Source organism: Heterodontus francisci, chromosome 43 (genome assembly GCF_036365525.1).
Source record: "Heterodontus francisci isolate sHetFra1 chromosome 43, sHetFra1.hap1, whole genome shotgun sequence".
Classification (NCBI taxonomy): domain Eukaryota; kingdom Metazoa; phylum Chordata; class Chondrichthyes; order Heterodontiformes; family Heterodontidae; genus Heterodontus; species Heterodontus francisci.
The window spans coordinates 25,805,949-25,827,708 of NC_090413.1; the positions used below are offsets into that span (position 1 = coordinate 25,805,949).

At 45.1% G+C, this 21,760-nt stretch overlaps 1 protein-coding gene across 1 annotated transcript in view; it reads left to right on the plus strand.

Moving 5' to 3' along the window:
• olfm2a (olfactomedin 2a) overlaps positions 1-21,760 on the plus strand; it is an 88,551-nt gene that overhangs the window by 57,859 nt on the left and 8,932 nt on the right. The window contains exon 3 of the mRNA XM_068020822.1: positions 12,878-13,033. Within this exon, the coding sequence (XP_067876923.1) occupies positions 12,878-13,033 (156 nt within the window). The remainder of the gene's footprint in view (positions 1-12,877; positions 13,034-21,760) is intronic.

The window sequence follows — 21,760 nt, forward strand, 5'->3', positions numbered from 1 at the left end:
CCATGATATCATCATCAGTGAGTTCAATATCCTGGATCTGATAGTGCCTCCAATTCCCCACCTAACTGGCTAATGTGGCTGTCGTCACCAGTTCCTTTACCCCTTCAGCTTCGTGTCTCCATTCAAGCATCTGAACCGTCAATACACTTCCCACTTCTCTTTCAAGTTCCTCAGGCTCTCATGACTTCCCAACCAAAATCTCCTTCCTAATTCCCCTAACCTCCCCTCCCACAAGATCTCTGCCATTCTGTCCTCACTCACCCTAACTCTGCACATGAACATTCCCATGCATACCCACACGCACACCCACTAGACCTGCTGTTTCATAGTGTCTTGCCATCTCCAATGTCTCCATCATGGACAAGGACATTTTAGAGCACTTCCTGATTTCACTTGTTATGTTTATCACCCTCGCCATCACGCTCTGCCCCTGGAGACAACAGCCCAGAGTTTCCTCCACTTCATCCTTTCCAACGCCCAATTCTTTCATGTCTACTCATTCCTACTTTGGGATATTTTGCTATGTTAAATGTACTGTACAGATGAGAGATTTTATTGTTTCTGGATCACATAGAAGGGAATGAAGGGCATCAATTCATCGTGACTAAAAATCAGTAGCAGGAAAGAAAAGCTAACGTTCCTTGTCTTACCTCAGGAGGTTTCCCAGGGAGTTTAGAATTTCTCATGCTTTCCACTGTTTATACTTGCTATTTAACCTGAAAAAGGATCGGATTGAAAATACTTGATTGATAGCTTTCCCCGAGAAATGACATTACACCTTCTGTGGGATGTCAATGGAAATTCAAGGAGAGTGTGTTGCATTCTCCTCTATTTCTGTGCATGTTAGCAAATGACTGGGACATTTTGTGAAAAAGAGAACTCCCTCTGTGCAGCTAGCTGTCTGAGTGTTTTATTTACATTTGCAGAGAAGTGCCAATTATTTTTTTCCTCTTACATAGAATTACAGAGAATGTACACCACAGAAACAGGCCATTCAGCCCAACCGGTCCATGCTGGTGTTTATGCTGTACTCAAGCCTCCTCTAATCCTTCCTCATCTAACTCCATCAGGATAACCCTCTATTCCCTTCTCCCTCACTCATTCACTTTCCTAGATTTCACTTAAATGCATCTACACTATTCACCTCCACCTATGGCAGTGAGTTCCACATTCTCACCACACTCCGGGAAAGAAGTTTCTCCTGAATTCCCTATTTGATTTCTTGATGACTATTTTCTATTGATGACCTTTAGTTTTGCTCTACCCTACAAGTGAAAACTCTTTCATGTCTACTCTGTCAAAACCTTTCATGATTTAGAAGATCTTTTATTGAGTCACCCCCTCAGCCTTCTTTTCTCGAGACTCTGTTCACTCTTTCCTGATAGGTTCTGGTACCATCCTGGTAAATCTTTTTTGCACCCGCTCCAGTGCCTCTATATTTTTATAATATGGTGACCAGATATGTTCGCAGTACTGCAAGTGTGGTCTAACGAAGGCTCGATAAAAGTTTAGCATAACCTTGCTATTTTTCATTTCTATCCCTGTATTGTTAGGTTTCCTTGGGAAGGGGGATGTCCAAGCTTTCAGTCTTTGTGGGCTGCACGGGTTTGTATTCTAATGCTTCGGGCGTCACATGTAAAATTTAAGTCCACGTTTCCACTAATACACACACATTGCAATTTGCTGATCCTAACAGATTGTAGCATTCTGATTTATTGTGCTAAGAACAGCCTTACCCAAATCTCCAAGCTCTCAATGTTCAAACAGGATAAGCCAGCAAACCAACCAAAGTGTGAACAAGATTCATTTGCATAGGTTTCTCGGGATGGGTGTCTGGGGCTTGAGGCTCGCTTGTGGGCTGCCGTTTTGCTCATCCTTCCCCTATAGTTGATCTTCTCTAAGTCCAGGGTCTAGAGGGACAACCTGGTGTCCTGCTCGAGGCATTCACCCATCCCTCTCCACCCCCAAGTCAGCCACCAGCACATATGCAGCTTCAGTGGAAACTTGCACTCGTCTCTTTTCCATCCTCCTTTTGTTAGGCAGTTGTCTGGTCTCCACCTCTGAACCCTTCTGAATGATTGATTAGGCAAGGCTTGGAGCAAAGGGTGTGGAGAATATCGGGTTTCCAACTCCGGTTGGTTGCATTCCTGGAAGTTTCTTCACATGATCTTCTGCCTTGAACCACCCCGCCCTCCCACCATTGGTCCATCCTCCAGGCGCTCTGCACTCCATGGCCAATTGATGAGCGCACAAACTCAGATGATTCTTGACCATTAGCCTTTTCCCTCATCTCCAACAGTTTTACAAATAATAAACGGAAGTGTGTTTTAAGAAAATAAAACACATAATACTTTTAATTCCTCTATGGTTTTTCTCCGAGGTGTTGTCCGCAGCACTGCCCTGGAGATTAATCTTCAATTCCTGGAGCCTCCAGGCTAATCCTGGAGAATTAGCTAGGAGAATGGTGAAACTGGCCCCAATGTCTACTACACTATAGGGTTCAAATTGCAACGTCTGATATTAGCCAGAAACATCTTAGAGCATTCAAATCATATTCTTCCATCTGCCATTTTGAAAAGGTGCTAAATCCACTTAAAGTGAACATATTAAAATTGTCTTCAAATTACAAAACAAAGAAAGAGCTGCATTTCTGTAGTGCCTCTCATGACCTCAGGGTGTCCCAAAGCACTTTACAACCAAGAAAGTACTTTTGAAGTGTTGTAATGTAGCGAAATACAGTAGCCAATTTGCACACAGTAAGCTCCCACAAACAGCAACGTGATAATGACCAGATAATCTGTATATTAGTGATGTTGATTGAGGGATAAAAATTGGCCAGGACACCAGGGAGAACTCCCTGCACTCCTTTCAAATAGTGCTGTGGGATCATTTACATCTACTTAAGACAGGACCACAGTTTAGTGTTAGCAGTATTTTCATTTGCAATTTATCATCGCATTGCATAAGTTCAACCATAAGCTTGATTGTAAAACAAAAATTAAAATTGCGTTACTTTTCTCACTTCTTGCAAAATGGACCTGAGATGGAGAAGAATCAAAACTTAAATAACATATGACTGAAGAAAAACATGTCCAAAAAGGACAACTAATTTACTCAAGGGCCTTGGTGCATTTTTCTAAAGGAAACAGGAGATCATTAGTTTGACATTAGATACTTTTAAAATTCTCTTCCTGATTTGAAATCCCTCCATGGCTGCACAGCACCTCTCCTCCAGCCCTACAACCCTCCGAGATCTTTATGCTCCTCCAACTCCAGTCTCTTATGCATCCTCAAATTTCTTTGCTCTACCATTGGTGACCATGCCTTCAGTTGCTTTGGGCCAAAACTCTGGAATTCCCTCCAGAAACCGCTCTGCCTCTCTACCTCCCTCCTCAAGACGCTGCTCAAGTCCTAACTCTTTGACCTTAAGTGACTGGGTGTCAAATTTTGTGTGACAAATGACCCTGTGAAGCATCCTTGGAATGCTTTGCCATGTTAAACGTGCTATATAAGTGCAGCTGTTGTGGCCCAGAACAGTCTCAGCCTGATACATTTTCTTCCTGAAGAAGGGTCACTGAGCTGAAACGTTAACCCTGCTTCTCTCTCCATAAATTCTGCCAGACCTGCTGAGTATTTCCAGCATTTTGTGTTTTTATTTCAGATTTCCAGCATCTGTAGTATTTTGCTTTTATTACATTTTTTTCCATGATTGTCGCAGGAATGTTCACAACAAGAAACAATTAGCTATTTCCTGATGCTTTATATCAGTTTGTAAAGGTCTATCCCCCTTAAGTAATGTGTAATTATGAATAATTCAAGTTATTATAACAACTTCCATTTGAAAGTCATTACACAGTTTGAAAAGGATTACCTAGCATCAATAATTCATACAGTCGTCCCTTTGAACCTGAGCTTGAACTCAACTCAAATGAACGGAATTAAAGTTGCCTCTTTCTGCTGGCCGCAAAGGTTTTCAGTGGAATGTGTGTTTAATATAACCAGCCCACGTCTCAGTACTGATTTATCTTTAGTAGTCCACTAGAGTCGGGACTGTTCCCTCAGACTGTCAGAACTGGGTGATTATTGGGATTGTCCCGGAGTCTCCAGGAATTGAAGCTTAATGTCCAGGGCACTGCTTCGCACAACACCTGGGAGAAGGATCACTAGACATTGAAAATTATTATGTTTTCCTTTTTCATTTTCTCTTGAATACCTTTTAATAACGACGAAAATATTGGTGGTGGGAAAATCAAGCTGATTGACTGACAGTCAACAATCATCCAATTGGGTCATGAATAGTATGTTCACTTCCCAGTTGGCGATGGGAAGGCGGGGCGTGTGAGGATGGACATGTTGAGCGACCAATGGTCAGAGTGTGGGGTTGGGGCAGTTTGGAGGAAGACAGTCATGTGATGAAACCTCCAGGAATAGGTCCAACCAGAGTTGGTGCTCCTAGTTACTATAGATCTATTGGCTTGATTTTATTAATAGGCAAGGTACAGGAAGTATCATAAGAGATGGTCTATATGACCATGGATAGCAAAGGGCCCTTACAAGCTTGTGGGGGATAAAAAGGATCATGGTCCTATTAATTTGATAAATTGTTTTTGAATGCTTTAAAACATTGTCTATGTGGGCTTTCAGAAAGACTTTGATAAGGTACCCCACAAAAAGCTTCTCTAGAAGATATAATCTTGAGAAATTAGTGGCAATCTCATGTGGTGGACTGAGAGTTGGCTAAATGCCCATTGGCTGAAAGTTATCCATTAATCTGAATCTGCTTGGAAACTCACAGGATTTGGCATTTGGACATGTTCTGTATTATCATTATGCAATACCTATATGTGGCTGTTAGGAGAATGATCTGCAAATTTGTGAATGACACCAAGATATGTACTACAAAGGATGATCAATTACTGAAAGCAGATCTGGATGTGTTGGGGGAATGAGTGTTTACCTGGATTTTTGCCTCTCCCACAGGATTTGGTTCCAAATGATCAGGAAGAGTCTGTATCACGGCGTGTAAGGCATCATGAATGTATGAGACAGGCGAAAGATATCAATTAATTTTTTTTCTTGCCTGCCATTTTCATATGTTCATGTGTCATCTTGAATCACAGACATGAAAAGAGTGGATGCAAGTACAAAATTCATCAATTTTGAGCACTGTTAGAATTTAGAAATTTTGAGTGAGGCATTAAACCGAAGCCCTGCCTACCCCTCAAGTGGATGTAAAAGATCCCATGGCACTGTTTTAAAGAAGAGCAGGGGAGTTCTCCCCAGCGTCCTGGCCAGTACTTATCCCTCAACCAACATCACTAAAACAGATTATCTGGTCATTATCACACTGCTGCTTGTGGGATCTTGCTGTGTGTAAATTGGCTGCTGCATTTCTTAAAACAATGACGACACTTCAAAAGTACTTCATTGGTTGTAAAACACTTTGGGACATCCTGAGATTGTGAGAGGTGCTATATAAAGGCATAAAGTCTTTCTTTTATTAGAAAGAAATTTGTTTTCCCAGTAATTGGTGGGACATATGTACCAGATCTGAAGAGGTGGTCATTGATTTAGGATCAATTGACATTTTTGCAAGAAAAAAAATAGAGCAGGATTGCTATCTTTTCAGGAAAGAGCTGCTTTAGGGTACTGTCAGAGAAATTGAGGAAGGAAAATAATGTAAGGGATCAACGGATGATGAGAGAGGGACTTCCATATTAGAGTGTGGACTATGGATGGAGTGAGCCAGATGGGCTAAATGGTCTTTTCTTTCAATTTTAATGTTTTGGGTAAGGGTTTTCTGCAGGGTGGGGAGGGTCAAATGGGTACTACTTAATCTGACTGTAAATAATAAATGGTTCATTCTCTTGATGAGTGATTAGCTTCCTCTAACTCGATTCAACTTCAATCTCAAGAGAAATAAGGCCAATCTTGATCTCACCAACCCTCTTCTCACTGAATTATAGAAGCCTTGAATTATTGATTAGGTCTTTAATTATTTAGGCTCCCATACAGCCAAACAACATTAATATCACTTGGAATTGTTTCAGCTTTATAAGAAGGGCTTCTTTGTGAATCTAAATCACTGCTTGCCTCGAACAGTTTGCTGCATTAACGTCCAGTGACATAAATTTATATTTTTTATATCACATTTCAAAGACGAACTCAAAGACAAGTTGCATCAAGTATCATGCTGTCATACATTTGAGGAAAAAAAGAATATGGTTCTACCATAGCAATGATGGTTGTCTCAAAGAAACTATGTCCGAAAAGATACCAGAACTGACAGGTAATACCTATCAGGAAAGACTGAACAGGCTGGTGCTCCTTTCTGTAGAAAAGAGAAGACTGACGGGTGACCTGTTATAGATCTTTAAAATGATGAAGGGATTCAGTAGGGTAAACATAGAGGAGATGTTTCCACTTGAAGAGGAGCCCAGAACTAGTGGCCATAAATATAAGATGGTCACTAATAAATCCAATAGGGAATTCAGGAGAAACTTGTTACCCGGAGAGTGGTGAGAATGTGGAACTCGCTACCACACGGAGTGGTTGCAATGAATAGAAAAGATTAATTTAAATGGAAGCTGGGTAAACACATAAGGGAGCGGAGGAATGGAAGGATGCACTGATTGGGTGAGATGAAGTAAACGGGGGGGGGGGGGGGGGGAAGACTTGCATGGAGCACAAACACTAATTGGGCTGAATGGCCTGTTTCTGTGCTGTAAAATTCTATGTAATTCTAAGCCACCTTTTGTAAGCTATTTTGTAGCTATTGCTACGACACTGGAGAGGAGATTTTCTGTTTTATTGCTCCTGAAGGGGAATATCTCCCTTCTAACCTGTACACTATATGTTGTGAATGTGATGCATTGCAATCAAAGAGCAACTGAGTTTTTTAAATATAAAGTAGATAGTGGTGGGAATAATCTATCTGTGCATCTATTCAGAACTCCCTAATAATGATGAGGAACACTTTGTCTGAAGTCTAATCCATTGTAAAGGCTTATGAAGTGTTTATAGTGGCACAGTGGCGCAGTGGTTAGCACCGCAGTCTCACAGCTCCAGCGACCCGGGTTCGATTCTGGGTACTGCCTGTGTGGAGTTTGCAAGTTCTCCCTGTGTCTGTGTGGGTTTCCTCCGGGTGCTCCGGTTTCCTCCCCCAAGCCAAAAGACTTGCAGGTTGGTAGGTAAATTGGCCATTATAAATTGCCCCTAGTATAGGTAGGTGGTAGGGAAATATAGGGACAGGTGGGGATGTGGTAGGAATATGGGATTAGTGCAGGATTAGTATGAATGGGTGGTTGATGGTCGGCACAGACTCGGTGGGCCGAAGGGCCTGTTTCAGTGCTGTATCACTAAAACAAAATCCCTACCATGGTGCATACTTGAAGATCCTTTTCAAAGAGATTCTCGAGATGGACTGTTGGGAAAAGGCCTTTACTAAGAGGCCAGTTTGAGATCGGACAGTGCGTTTAATGTGTGCACATCTAACCAGCTTTGTCAGCCCTTGTACAGGCCGCAAAGACATTTTATGAACTGCTTGTTTTAAGTGAGTTCTTTTGTACACATTGAGGACAGGGATATTAATACTGGGGAATGGAATATTTTTCAAATAACATCAACTGTTAGCGCCAGTGTTTATAGATGCTTCCCTTTCTGCAGTGTACCTTAATCCGAATTTCAGAAATGCACATTATGACATTTCCATCCATCACGGTAACCATCTCTCTGAGGAATTGCCAGTTAGAGGAATTTCATCTGCAGTTTTGTGCTGTTAATTCACGCCTACAAGCAGCTTTCTCGTGACGATCCCAAATGTTTGTCACGCAGACATCCTATGGGTTTCAGACAGGAGAGCCTTTCATCTTATCAGTCCGAGCTGCATTTAAATTAACCCAGTGTCTGCTGCTGGACAGTTTCTATAAAGGACGATGGGGAGTACTGCTGTCATATTGTGTCCAATCATAAAACATGTGCAATCTGTTTCAGGCAAGGTCCTGATCTGGTCCCTGGTAAATATTAATTTAACTGATCGACTTGTAAGATCTTTGATCTTCTTTGGCATGGCCTGTCCATGAATCACAGCCACTCAGGAAACATCATTTCCACAGTCTTAAAAAAAAATGAATGAACCGATGCTTCCTCCATGTGGCCTCCTTCTAAATGAAGTAGACAGCTCATCAGTGAGATGTTGGAGTTGTTCCTCAAATTTAGTGAAAGACTCTCCTCCTCCATTCATACCCATCTTGCTTGTGAGTTATGAGGCTTCCACAGGAATAAAGTACTGACTGTGACTCACTGTCATAAAGGAGCTCCGCTCAATACAAGTGCTTTACATACATTTAGAGACCTGATGCTAAACCGAGGTCCCTTCTGTCTGTTCATGTGGATGCTAAAGATCTCTCCAAGTTACTAGTCGCAGAAGAGTAGAGAGTTCTCCCAGTGTCTTGGGACATTCTCCCCTTAGCACTACCAATGAGAAGGTTGGTCATTCATCCGATTGTCCTTTATGGGATCTTGCTGTGTGCAAAAATGGCTGCTGCATTTATATTACATAACAACAGTGACTTAACTTCAGCTCATTGAGTGAGGCGCTTTTAGATAATTTGGGTGGTAGAACTCTCAATTCAGGGTGCTTTATTTCCCTGTAAGATCTGTGTGTCCTCTCCAAGGACTCTGTGCGCACCAACTCTGGCCTCTTATCCATCCCCCATTTCTTTTACTGCACCATTGAGACTCACCAGCAGCAGCAGTGTTGGCAGGTCTGGCTGGAGACTGAGTGCAGCGACGAAGGAGTCAAAGAGGGCAAGAGAGAGGCAGCCCAGAGACTCACCAGCAGCAGCGGCACATCTGGGTGAAGACTGAGTGCAGTGATTGAGCAGTTAAAATGGGGGAGAGAGTCTTAGTGAAATCACCAGCAACAAAGGTAACATCTGCAAAACAACTATAGGGATGTCACAACCAGGGAAGGAGCTGATTGGTGAGTATTTAGTAAGTGTTTCTATTTAATAGTCTAGAAAGTAAAGGCATGGCAGGGAACCTCAGCCCTGTGGAATGCACGCCCTGTGCCATGTGGAAAATCCTGGGCACCTCGTGACCTGGAGGACCACATGTATAGGAAGTGTTGCCAGCTAGAGTAGCCCAAGCTTGGGGTTTCACAGCTTGAGCGGTGACTACAGTCATTATGATGCACCTCTCCCTCTCTCTACATCTCTCATCCCTCTCTCTACGTCTCTCTCCTCCCCCTCTCTACGTCTCTCTCCTCCCTCCCCCTCTCTGCATTTCTCTCCTCCCTACCTCTACATCTCTCTCCTCCCTCCCCCTCTCTACATCTCTCTCCTCCCTCCCCCTCTCTACATCTCTCTCCTCCCTCCCCCTCTCTACATCTCTCTCCTCCCTCCCCCTCTCTACATCTCTCTCCTCCCTCCCCCTCTACATCTCTCTCCTCCCTCCCCCTCTCTACATCTCTCTCCTCACTCCCCTCTCTACATCTCTCTCCTCACTCCCCCCTCTACATCTCTCTCCTCCCTCCCCCTCTACATCTCTCTCCTCCCTCCCCCTCTCTACATCACTCTCCTCCCTCCCCCTCTCTACATCTCCCTCCCCCTCTCTACATCTCTCTCCTCACTCCCCTCTCTACATCTCTCTCCTCACTCCCCCCTCTACATCTCTCTCCTCCCTCCCCCTCTCTACATCTCTCTCCTCACTCCCCTCTCTACATCTCTCTCCTCACTCCCCTCTCTACATCTCTCTCCTCCCTCCCCCTCTACATCTCTCTCCTCCCTCCATCACTCTCCTCCCTCCCCCTCTCTACATCTCTCCCCCTCTAAGATGCTCTTTTAAAACTGCCTTTTTGACCAAGATTTTGGTCATCTATCCTAAAACCTCTCTGGGACTCGGTGTCAAATTTTGCTTGCTAATGTTCCCGTGAGCATCTTGGGATGTTTTACTGCGTTAAAGGCATTATATAAATGCAATTTGTTGTTAACTTCCATGACAGCAGCACGATGGGCATTGCGACAGTGTTTGGAATTGGTCTGCTCCAACATCTAGGCCTGTCTGAAACCTTAGAGACGTAGAAAATAGGAGCAGGAGTAGGTCATTCGGCCCTTTGAGCCTGCTCCACCATTCGTTATGATCATGGCTGATCATCCAACTCAGTAATCTGTTCCCGCTTTTGCCCCATACCCTTTGACCCCTTTCACCCCAAGAGCTATATCTAACTCCTTCTTGAAAACATACAATGTTTTGGCCTCAACTGCTTTCTGTGGTAGCGAATTCCACAGGCTCACCACTCTCTGGGTGAAGAAATTTCTCCTCATCTCAGTCCTGAAAGGTTTACCCCATATCCTTAGACTATGACCCCTGGTTCTGGATTCCACCACCATCGGGAACATCCTTCCTGCATCTACCCTGTCAAGTCCTGTTAGAATTTTATAGATTTCTAAGAGATCCCCCCTCACTCTCTGAACTCCAGCGAATATAATCCTAACCGGCTCAATCTCTCCTCATACGTCAGTCCTGCCATCCCAGGAATCGGTCTGGTAAACCTTCGCTGCACTCCCTCTATAGCAAGAACATCCTTCATCAGATAAGGAGACCAAAACTGCACACAATATTCCAGTGGGGCCTCACCAAGGCCCTGTATAATTGCAGCAAGACATCCCTCCTCCTGTACTTGAATCCTCTCGCTATGAAGGCCAACATACCATTTGCCTTTTTTACCGCCTATTGCACCTTCAGCGACTGGTGTACGAGAACACCCAGGTCTCGCTGCATATTCCCCTCTCTCAGTTTATCGCCGTTCAGATAATAATCTGCCTTTCTGTTTTTGCTACCAAAGTGGATAACCTCACATTTATCCACATTATACTGCATCAGCCATGCATTAGCCCACTCACTCAACTTGTCCAAATCACCCTGAAGCCTCTCTGCATCCTCCTCACAACTCACCCTCCCACCCAGTTTTGTGTCATCTGCAAATTTGGAGATATTACATTTACTTCCCTCATCTAAATCATTAATATATATTGTGAATAGCTGGGGTCCTAGCACCGATCCCTGAGGTACCCCACTAGCCACTGCCTGCCATTCGGAAAAAGGCCCATTTATTCCTACTCTTTGTTTCCTGTCCGCCAACCAATTTTCTATCCATCGCAATACACTACCCCCAATCCCACGTGCTTTAATTTTACACACTAATTTCTTATGCGGGACTTTGTCGAAAGCCTTCTGAAAGTCCAAATAAACCACATCCACTGGCTCCCCCTCATCAAGTCTACTAATCACATCCTCGAAGAATTCGAGTAGATTTGTCAAGCATGATTTCCCTTTTGTAAATCCATGCTGACTCTGTCCGATTCTACCACTGTTCTCCAAGTGCTCTGCTATAAAATCTTTGATAATGGACTCTAGAATTTTCCCCACTACCGACGTCAGGCTGACTGGTCTATAATTCCCTGCTTTCTCTCTACCTCCCTTTTTAAATAGTGGGGTTACATTAACTACCCTCCAATCTGTAGGAACTGTTCCAGAGTCTATAGAATCTTGGAAGATGACCACTGTAATGGTACTGCCCCTTAAATAACCACTGACTAGCACGTGGCAGGTGGTTCTTTGAAAGACTCTAACATAATAGATCTTCTCAGTGACTTAATAAACTATACAGACCATAAGATATCGGGTTGATAACTCTGCTGAATTGCTTCAGGTATGTGGGGCATTGACTGGGACACTGCAACTGGGCCAGGAAAAGGTAAAGTTAGCAACCTCCTATGCCGATTGGCTATTTGGGTCTGTAAGTGGAGGTTGGGTGAGGGCAAGTTCAGGTCTGACTGTGACGCCATCCACAATCAGATAGCCTGATGACATTCACAGTGTCGAGCCACATATGGACAGAAATACTGCAGGGAAAAGCTCTGACATGCCATGAGGCTGCAAACGATGGGAACTACATCTGCGGTTGTTCTGTCAGTGTTTTGAACCAGTGTTCTCCATCGCTGTGCTGAAGGGAGTACGTTTATTGGGGTGCCATTGGATTGGCATAGGCAAGCTCTACCATCCCCCGCCACTGGGTAACTCAATCAAGCGTTTTTCCTTATCCGTGAGATAAGAAAATCTGCCTGATTTTTGTGGTGTTAATCAAGTGGGGGTGGGGGGTGGTGGGTAGCATTTGTAAGACTGGAGCTCCAGCCATTCTACTGCTGTGCGGCACATGGAAGCTCCTACATGGGCATGCTGAGCAAGTCATGGACGCCTCATTCTATGGAGCCAGGAATGTCATCTCCTTCCCCTGGAAATCTGGCAGCAGACCCGATACTGCAATTTTAAAGTGGAAATCTTCCCGAAGTGGGTCTGTGGCTTGGAGATTCAGCTGCACAGCAAGTTCTTCTTTTGGGTGCTAAGAGGCCTGCAATATGTCAGGCAGGAAACACCTGCTCCTTATGAGCCAAATTTGCCATCTTGGTGAAGGCAAAAATATGGGCAGCAGTGCCCACAGGTGTTGGAGCCTTTCCATGGACAAATATGTAAATATGTGAAAGTGGGTGCACCCAAATTTCTAAATTGCAGATTACACCCACACGGCCAAACAGGCTCCCTTGCTCATGCCTTCAGCTGCCAAGGCCCTAAGCTCCGGAACGTCCTTGCTAAACCTCTCCGCCTCTTCTTTTCTCCTATAGACACGCCTTAAAACCTACCTCTTTGACCTGTCCTAATAGCTCCTTCTGTGGCTCAGTGCCAGATTTTACTTAATAATCATCCCTGTAGAGTTTAAATACACTGAAAGTGGTATATAAATGCAAGTTGTTGTCATTTTATATATATTCAATAGAGAAACTGGATATATATGGTAAATCCAATACTTATTTTCCAGGTTCAGAACATCTCCCAATCTATTGAGGTCCTGGACCTTCGCACCTACAGGGATCTCCAGTACGTGCGGAACACGGAATCACTGATGAAAGTTCTCAACGCCAGATTGAAAGTTGCAACAGAGAGTCAAACAAACCTGTTGAACAAAAACTTTCAGGTATGGTGGCAGCCCCCACAGGTGCCTCTCTTTTCCTTTCCAACTTCCCTCCCCCATCTTTCCTAAAATACATCTCCGTTGGAGACTCTTGCACACGATTGTCTTGCCCAAGTGGTCGTTTGTGATTTAACAGCCTGGGTATTTGACTGTGGAGACATCACACCCATCCCATTCGCAGACGTGCTTCTCAAATAGAGGGGGGTCCCGGGATAAATAGTGTGAAGTATGACTGATATAGTCTTTTCCTTACCTTAAGTGCTCTGAACACAACTTCAGTTTTATTGAGGTTAGTTAGTCAAACCTAGGCCAGGGGCTGAACTTGGCATAAAATAAAAACAAGAAATGCTGGAAATACTCAGCAGGTCTGGCAGCATCTGTGGAGAGAGAAGCAGAGTTAATGTTTCAGGTCAGTGACCCTTCTTCAGAAGTTGGCAGAGCCAGAAATGTAATAGGTTTTAAACAAGTAAAGTGGGGGTGGGGCAAGAGATAACAAAAGAGGTGTTGAAAGGACAAGGTCACAGAGAATAACTGACCAGAAGGTCATGGAGCAAGGGCAAACGGCATGTTAATGGTGTGGTGAAAGACAAAGCGTTAGTGCCGGGAGGGTGTTAATTGACAGAAAACTGAACAGCCTTGGCCCCAAGCACAAACATGAAAAAAACAGTGGGGAGGCACAGTAGAAACAAACTAAAATAAAATAAACACATAAAAAAGAAAAAATAACTAAAAATAAAAAGGGGGGGCCCCGTCATGCTCTGAAATTATTGAATTCAATGTTCAGTCCGGCAGGCTGTAGTGTGCCTAATCGGTAATCGAGATGCTGTTCCTCGAGCTTGCGTTGATGTTCACTGGAACACTGCAGCAATCCCAGGATAGAGATGTGAGCATGAGAGCAGTGTTGAAATGGCCAGCAACCGGAGGCTTGGGGTCATGCTTTCGGACTGAGCGGAGGTGTTCCACAAAGCTGTCAGCCAGTCTGCGTTTGGTCTCCCCAATGTAGAGGAGACCACATTGTGAGCAGTGAATACAGTATACTACATTGAAAGATGTACAAGTAAATCGCTGCTTCACCTGAAAGGAGTGTTTGGGGCCTTGGATAGTGAGGAGAGGAGGTAAATGGGCAGGTATTACACCTCCTGCGATTGCATGGAAAGGTGCCGTGGGAAGGGGATGAGGTGGTGGGGGTAATGGAGGAGTGGACCAGAGTGTCACGGAGGGAACGATCCCTTCGGAATGCTGACAGGGGTGGAGAGGGGAAGGGAGGGGAAGATGCATTTGGTAGTGGCATCACGCTGGAGGTGGTGGAAATGGCAGAGGATGATCCTTTGGATGTGGAGGCTGGTGGGGTGGAAAGTGAGGACAAAGGGAACCCTTTCATGGTTCTGGGACGGAGGGGAAGGGGTGAGGGTAGAGGTGCAGGAAATGGGCCAGACACGGTTGAGGGCCCTGTCAACCATAGTGGGGGGGGAACCCTCGGTTGAGGAAAAAGGAGGACATATCAGAAGCGCTGTCGCGGAAGGTTGCATCATCAGAGCAGATGCGCTGGAGACGGAGAAACTGGGAGAATGGAATGGAGTCCTTACATGAGGCAGGGTGTGAGGAAGTGAAGTCAAGGTAGCTGTGGGAATCGGTGGGCTTATCATGAACATTAGCAGACAGCCTATCCCCAGAGATGGCAGCTGAACCTGGCAGCTTTCTGCTCTGTATCTCTCCAAAAACAAGGCAACTTTATCTTTTGGCCATCGGATGAGGTTATGGGTTGCATTTCTGTTGGAGAGAGATTTATTTGCAGTGTTTTTCTTCAATGTGGCTTTTGTCCCGAACCTTATCTCAGACAGGAGCAGTATCTGTGTGTGTCCCTGTGCTTCTGTCAGTGTGTGACCTGCGTATCTGTCTGCCTGTGATGCGTATCTGTCTGCCTGTGCATAACTGTTTTTTTTGTCTGTGCATGTGTGTCCCTGGGTTACAGTCTGTATGTAAATAGACAAATATGTCTTTCCACGGGACGAAGACTGAACTGTTGATTCCTGCTACCTGCACAGTGCAGTGGATGATACTGTGTTTTATTAACATTTTTGTCAAGGTAGATTACAATGTTTGAACAGAGCCTGGAGTCACTCAGCTTCATGTCCTTAAAGCTGGGGTCAGGTACATTCCTAGGAGCCAATCCAGAAATAGCGACTGTGCTTCTGAGGCCTGTAAGTTGGAACTGTGATTTGAGTTTCTATTGAAATAAACATAGAGCAGACTGTCACAAGTCAAGGCAGTCCAGAGTTGTTACAGGCTATGAAGTGGTGAATGATCTTGACATGTGACTCAAGCTCTGGCATTCAAGCCTTACAGTGTAGGTTGTAATGGGCACAATTGTCAGGAATGGAAGGGAGTGAGTGAGTCGCAGCCTGAGTTGAGCAAGATCAGTCGAGGTGGTGTGGATGTCTGAAGACAGAGAAGTGCAATGACCTCATTAAAGACAGTTGGTGAGGTTGGTATTATTTAAAGAAGGAACTGCCAACACTATCTCTCTGGAATTGTTAAAGACAGCGGCCGGAATTTTATGGCCCCCCAATGCGTGGGCTGGAGGCGGGGGGGGTGGGGGGGGTGTGTAAACTTGACTGGGAGGCAGGGGGCCATTCCCAATTCCCTCCCACCCCCGCTACAATTTTACTTGGGGCAGCGGTGATGAGAAACTGCCCGCCCGTCCCAGGCCAATCAAGGCCCTTAAGTGGACAATTAACTGCCACAAGGGCCTCCTCCCACTACCATGGGTATCTTACCCTTGGCAGTCGGACGGCAAAGACCCCAAGTACTCCGCCTGGTAAAAACGGGTGGCGGCCTTCTTGCGGGCTTGTGGGGTGGGGGGGGAGGGGGTGCCCTCCTGATCAGGCACTCTGTGCCCCACGGAGGGCTGCCTCCGATGCCCCAACTGTCCCCAACACACGACACTCTTCCACCCCCCCTTGCCTTGCGAGGGCCCAGCCGATTGTCTCCAGCACGTCCCTAAAAACTTACCTGAGTTCCAGAGCCGTCCTTCCTGTTGTCTCCAATGGCTGGTTGTAGTCCCAGCAGTTGTAACCGCTCCGATTAAGGGCCTGGGCACCGAAAGATCCCGGCGTGGCTCCACAGGCCCAGCGGGGGCAGGCTCGGCCATTGACTTTTTGGCCAGTGGGTGTGGCCTCCGTAAAATTCCAGCCAGTATTATCACCTTGACTTCACATATATGACTATGGCAGGCATCTTCTGCACCACACACTGTAGTGTAGTTGGCATAAGCAGGACTGTAACGTGGCAGTCATGAGTTCAAGCAGTGCCCATCATGACAGTGAAGGAGTTAGAATTTTCTCTCCACCAGTAATCTGGGAGATTTCCTGCTCTTTTATCGAACCTGTCAGGCAGCTAGGGTTGTAATCAACCCCCAATACAATAGGAGAGATGACTGGATAAAGCAGAAAGTAGTGGTTAATACATAAGAGCCAAATAACATGGGATAAGATAATAAGATACTAGCTCAGTTCTCAGACTGGATCCACAGGCGATTTCAATGTGAGATGAATGTTGTGCTTTTCTCCTCTATCGCTTCGAGCTGCTAGATATTAACTCCCAGTTCCTTCATCACCAGCATGTTGTTCTACCCTGAACTGTCAGTTCTTCTGCCTTGTTTTGGACATACTGCCTATCCACACAGGCTGAGGCTCAACTTGCTGCCACTATGACAGTTTGAGAAGTTGTGAGCAGTTTTTCAATCAAACCTGGAAATAAAATCAGATTATCGTTAAAAGTGGCCACAAAGCTGTCAGGTTGTTGTAGCAACCTAACTGGTTCAGTAATGTTCTTTAGGGAGGGAAACATACCATCCTTAGCCGACCTGGGCCTCTACCTGACTCCAGTCCCACACCAACATGCTTGACTCAGATGTTTCACCACCTACTCAGGGCACTGAGGGATGAGCAATAATTTAAGAAAGGGAATTGTGTATAATGCTAAGAGCAGTTCCAGTGCCGCCTTTTGAGCACCTCAGTATTAAATTCTGCAAACTTATGGCATAAAAGTACAATAAATCGTTTCCATGCTATTTAAAAGCTGGGCAATCTATGATGATGAAAATAGGTTCCTTTGCTTATTAGAAACATTTCTTTTTATTTGATTTGATTTGATTTCAGGATTTGTCTGTTCTATTCCTATCCTGTGATGCATGTTTATCTGTCAAGTGCCTTTTGCCTCTTTTGTTTCCCGAGTCCCATCCTGTCATGTTGGTCAGCGGGCACGGTGATGAGCGAAGGGAACTGGTGTGAGTCGGGTGTGGTGACCCAGGACCCAGGACCTTCCATCGTTGAATGTTGCTGTTTCAGGCAGTAGACACCACGTAGCTTTGAACATCTGCAAACCAACAATCCACACACCTTCACCTTCATCTCTCGACCTTGGCACTAAACAGGCCATGCAGTTTTGGCAGGGGTGTGGGGTCAGATACCGTTCAGGGTTTAGCACATTTATGGCCCACCTTCTAGAATATAAAAGCATAGATTCCATTGCATTAGATATAGTAGACGTGGTGGCTATTCACCACATAGTTTACCATTTCCCCTCTTGTTTGGCCAATGTTGAATTCAACGAGTTTAAAATATCATGGGGCTAATGCTTAAAGAACGTGTAGGTAATGGGAAACCTCGTCTCCCAGCCTGTGAGTTTTCAGCCTGTGCTCATAGCTAGCGAGCACTTACTCCGGAAATGACCCCCACAAGGTGTGCATTAGTTTAGTGCATGCTTCCCCCACATTTTAACAAGTGTTCCTCATTGTGTACATCCTGATAGGGAAAATGAATTCTTTTTGCTTTAAGTTGTAAATATTTAATTATGTTCAAAGTCTAATTAAAACCTTCCTCCAGACTCACCTTCTGCTCACGTCAGCATGAAATGAAACTAACTGCCCAGGGACACCATTGCACAGTGCACCAGGGAAATATGAAACAGTTCTCTCAAAGGGTAAAAGGATGTGTGGGTCTGCACATGTCGGGTGGGACGATCTCCCCTGTGTTGTAAATTAGTAAACATGTTTATGATTTCATGATACAGAGAGAGACAATTATCTCTCCATAGTGAGTTTCTATCCCGTTAGTTGGGGAGCTACTGTTTCAAAGACATGCTTGCATTCAAACTGACTTCTTGTCTGCTTTCACCTCCCATTATTTGTCCGTCCTGTGTACCATCTAAAAGATGCACTGCAGCAACTTGCCAATCCTCCTTCAATAGCACCTTTCAAACCTGTGACCTCTTCCACCTAGAAGGACAAGGGCAGCAGACACATGAGAACATCACCACCGGCAAGTACCCCTCCAAGCCACACATCATCCTGACTTGGAGCTATGTCACTGTTCATTCACTGTCGCTGGGCCAAAATCCTGGAAGTCCCTCCCTAACAGCACTGTGGGTGTACCTGCACCACAGGGACAGCAGCAGTTCAAGGATGCGGCTCACCACCGCCTTCTCAAGGAACAGCTAGGGGATGGGCAATTAATGTCTGCCTTCCCAGTGACGCCCACTTCCCAAGAATGCATTTTTTGAAATGACCGTTGGTAATGCAAGCAATGTGAATTGCTGACTTCTGAAGCAGAGGAACTCAGACAGGAGTGGCCAAGAGGGACATTACAGGTCCTCCTGATGTTTGTGACAAAATATACAGTTCAAAAAAAAGTTTTATAGGTGCTCATAACTCATCCATTGCCCTTTTCCAGCCTCTGCACTGTGAAAGTCAGATGTAGATTAATGTAAGACTTTCAGGCCCACTGTTTGATCGCATGTTCTTCCTCGCTTCCTTGCCTCGTGTTGCTTCTAGCTAATGCATTCTGCTGATAAAAGCCAATGCCTGCTAAAATTCTTGTATAATATTTAGCATTGTTCAGGGATCTAGGGGATGTGTAGTTATATTTCAGGACAAAGATTTTGAATTTCATAAACAAAACAAATGTCAAGAAGATTGATGTTGCATTTGCTGATTCATAAATTACATGCCAATCCAAGCAAAACTTTTCAATTTGGCTATGGATAAACTGTCGGATTAAATTACTGGACACAAATTACATCTAGTTGCTTTAAAGATGCATGGGCAGGTACAATGTGAGGCCCTGTTTCCATGCAACAGTCTACATTGCTACTAACCAGAGAGGGATCAGTTGAATTTCTTGCAGAAATAGAGCTGTCTCTCTCCACAGCACTGTTTTTGTTCAGTGTGTAAGAAGACAGGTTATAAGGATGCTGTGTTGCTGTGGTTTAGAGGTTATGTTGGTTACGTTGTGAGGGCAGCCATTGGATGCCAGTGTTCTCAAGACATGAAAGGTTCTCAGTCAGAAGCGAAGAAGAACATGCTATCAAACAGTGGGCCTAAAAGCCTTACATTAATCTACATCTGATTTTCATAGTACAGAAGCCCCGCTGAACTGCCCACACAGCCGTCATCACTTCAGTAGATCCTGGAGCTTGTACATCTACTGCCATATGGCCTATTGGAGCATCTCGCATACGGGTTAACACTCCAAGACTTTCTGGTACAGAGCAGAACCATGCTGCTTGCCCTAAGTTATGAAGGAGAACTCAAGAGAGTGAGAGGGTGATCCTCTGTCGTCCTTGCACAAGCTCCAGTGACTGATTTACTGAGCTGCACTCAGAGGTTTGAATTAAGGTTATCCACGCTTGTTTATAGTTTGATGTGCTGCATGGCATTGCACGTGTCCTTGACCAACACATCTGCAGGAAGTGTTTCTGGCTGCAGAAGCTTACGTTTCGGGTTTTGGAGCCCGAGCGGCGGCTGGAGTCACTGTGGCGCATCCGCGAGGCGGAGGACTTCAGAGGATAGCACGTTTCAAGAGGTAGTCAACCCGGTGCTTAAGAGAGCACAGTCAGAGAGGGACTGGATAGCTGCCAGACAGACAAGAAGGTCAGGGCAGGAGGCCCTGGAGGGCATCCCACTTTCTAATCAGTATTCAGTTCTGAGTACCAATGGGAAGGAGGGTTCCTCTGCAGAGGGCTGTGAGAGTCATGATCAGAACACCATGGGTGGCTCAGCTCTGCAGGGAGGGAGGAAAAAGGACAAGAGAGCAGAGATGGTAGGGGAATAGATGGGTATTCTTGTGGTCGCAGACGTGATTCCAGGATGGTATGTTGCCTCTCTGGAGCAAGGGTCATGGATATCACCGAGCGGCTACAAAACATAGTGGAAAGCGAGGGTGCGTAGCCAGAGGTCATGGTCCACATTGGTACCAACGATATAGCAAGTATGAGGGATAGGGTCCTGCAGGCTGAGTTTATGGAGTTAGGAAAGATTAGCAAGAAGGACCACAAGGGTAATAATCTCCAGATTACTCCCAAGGCCACATGCTAGTGAGTATAGAAATAGGAAAATATACCAGATGAATGCGTGGCTGGAGAGATGGTGCAGGAGGGAGGGCTTCAGATTTCTTGGGCATTGGGACTGGTTCTGGGGAAGGTGAGACCTGTACAAGCCGGATGGCCTGCACCTGAACAGGACTAGGACATCCTTGCAGGAAGGTTTGCTAGTGCTGCTGGGGATGGATTAAACTAGATTGGCAGGGGGACGGGAACCTGAGCGCAGTCTTAGATAGGACAATTTCAGAGCAGGGAACAGGAGGCAGAAAATTAGCGAGTGACTCTGAAAGGCAGAAGAAGCAAAGGTTAAAAAGTACGTAGCACAGGAATTTGGCAGTGTTAAAGGGTATTTATTTAAATGCAAGGAGTATAGAAATGAAACCGACGAGCTGAGGGCACAGATTGTATTGTTCTGGTCATAGTCCCAAAGGACCATAGGCATCACTGCACATTAGAGAGACAGTTGGTGACGTATAGCTTGAGGGTCACCACTCCCCAAGCCGTGGGGCAAGGCAAGGAGGCAGACCTCCATGGACTACCTAAGCCAGTATGGGGATTGAATCCACATTGTTGACATCTTTCTGCATCATATACTAGCCATCCAGCCAACTGAGCTAACCAACCCTACTGATGGCAGAGATAGACACATGGCAACACAATATCGTTGCTATAACAGAAACTTGGCTTAAAAAGGAGCAAGAATGGCAGCTCAACATCCCTGGATATCGAGTTTTCAAGCGTGATAGAGAGGGAGATAAAAAAGGAGGGGTGTAGCATTATTAGTTAAGGAATCAATAATAGCTTTGAGGATTGATGATGTGCTAAATGAATCATCAAACGAGGCCATATGGGTGGAGCTCAGAAAGAAAAAGGGGGCAGCTACATTACTGGGAGTGTACTATAGACCCCTAAATAGTGAGAGGGAGATTGAAGAACAAATATGCAGGCAGGTTTCTGAGTGCAAAAACTTAAGGGCAATAATAGTTGGGGATTTCAACTACCCCAATATCAACTGGGATACAAACAGTGTGAAGGGCTCAGAGTGGACAAAATTCTTGAACTGTGTTCAAGAGAACTTTTTTGGCCAGCACGTAACAAGCCCAATGAGAGGGGGTGCAATTCTAGATTTAGTCTTCAGTAATGAAGCTGGGCAAGTGGATGAAGTAACAGTGGGTGACCATTTTGGAGATAGTGACCATAATACAGTTAGTTTTAGCATAATCATGGAAATGGACAAAGATCAAACAGAAGCAAAAGTTCTAAATTGGGGGAAGGTAAATTTTACAAAACTGAGAGGTGACCTGGCGAAAATGGACTGGATACAGCTACTTGATGGCAAATCAGTGGCAA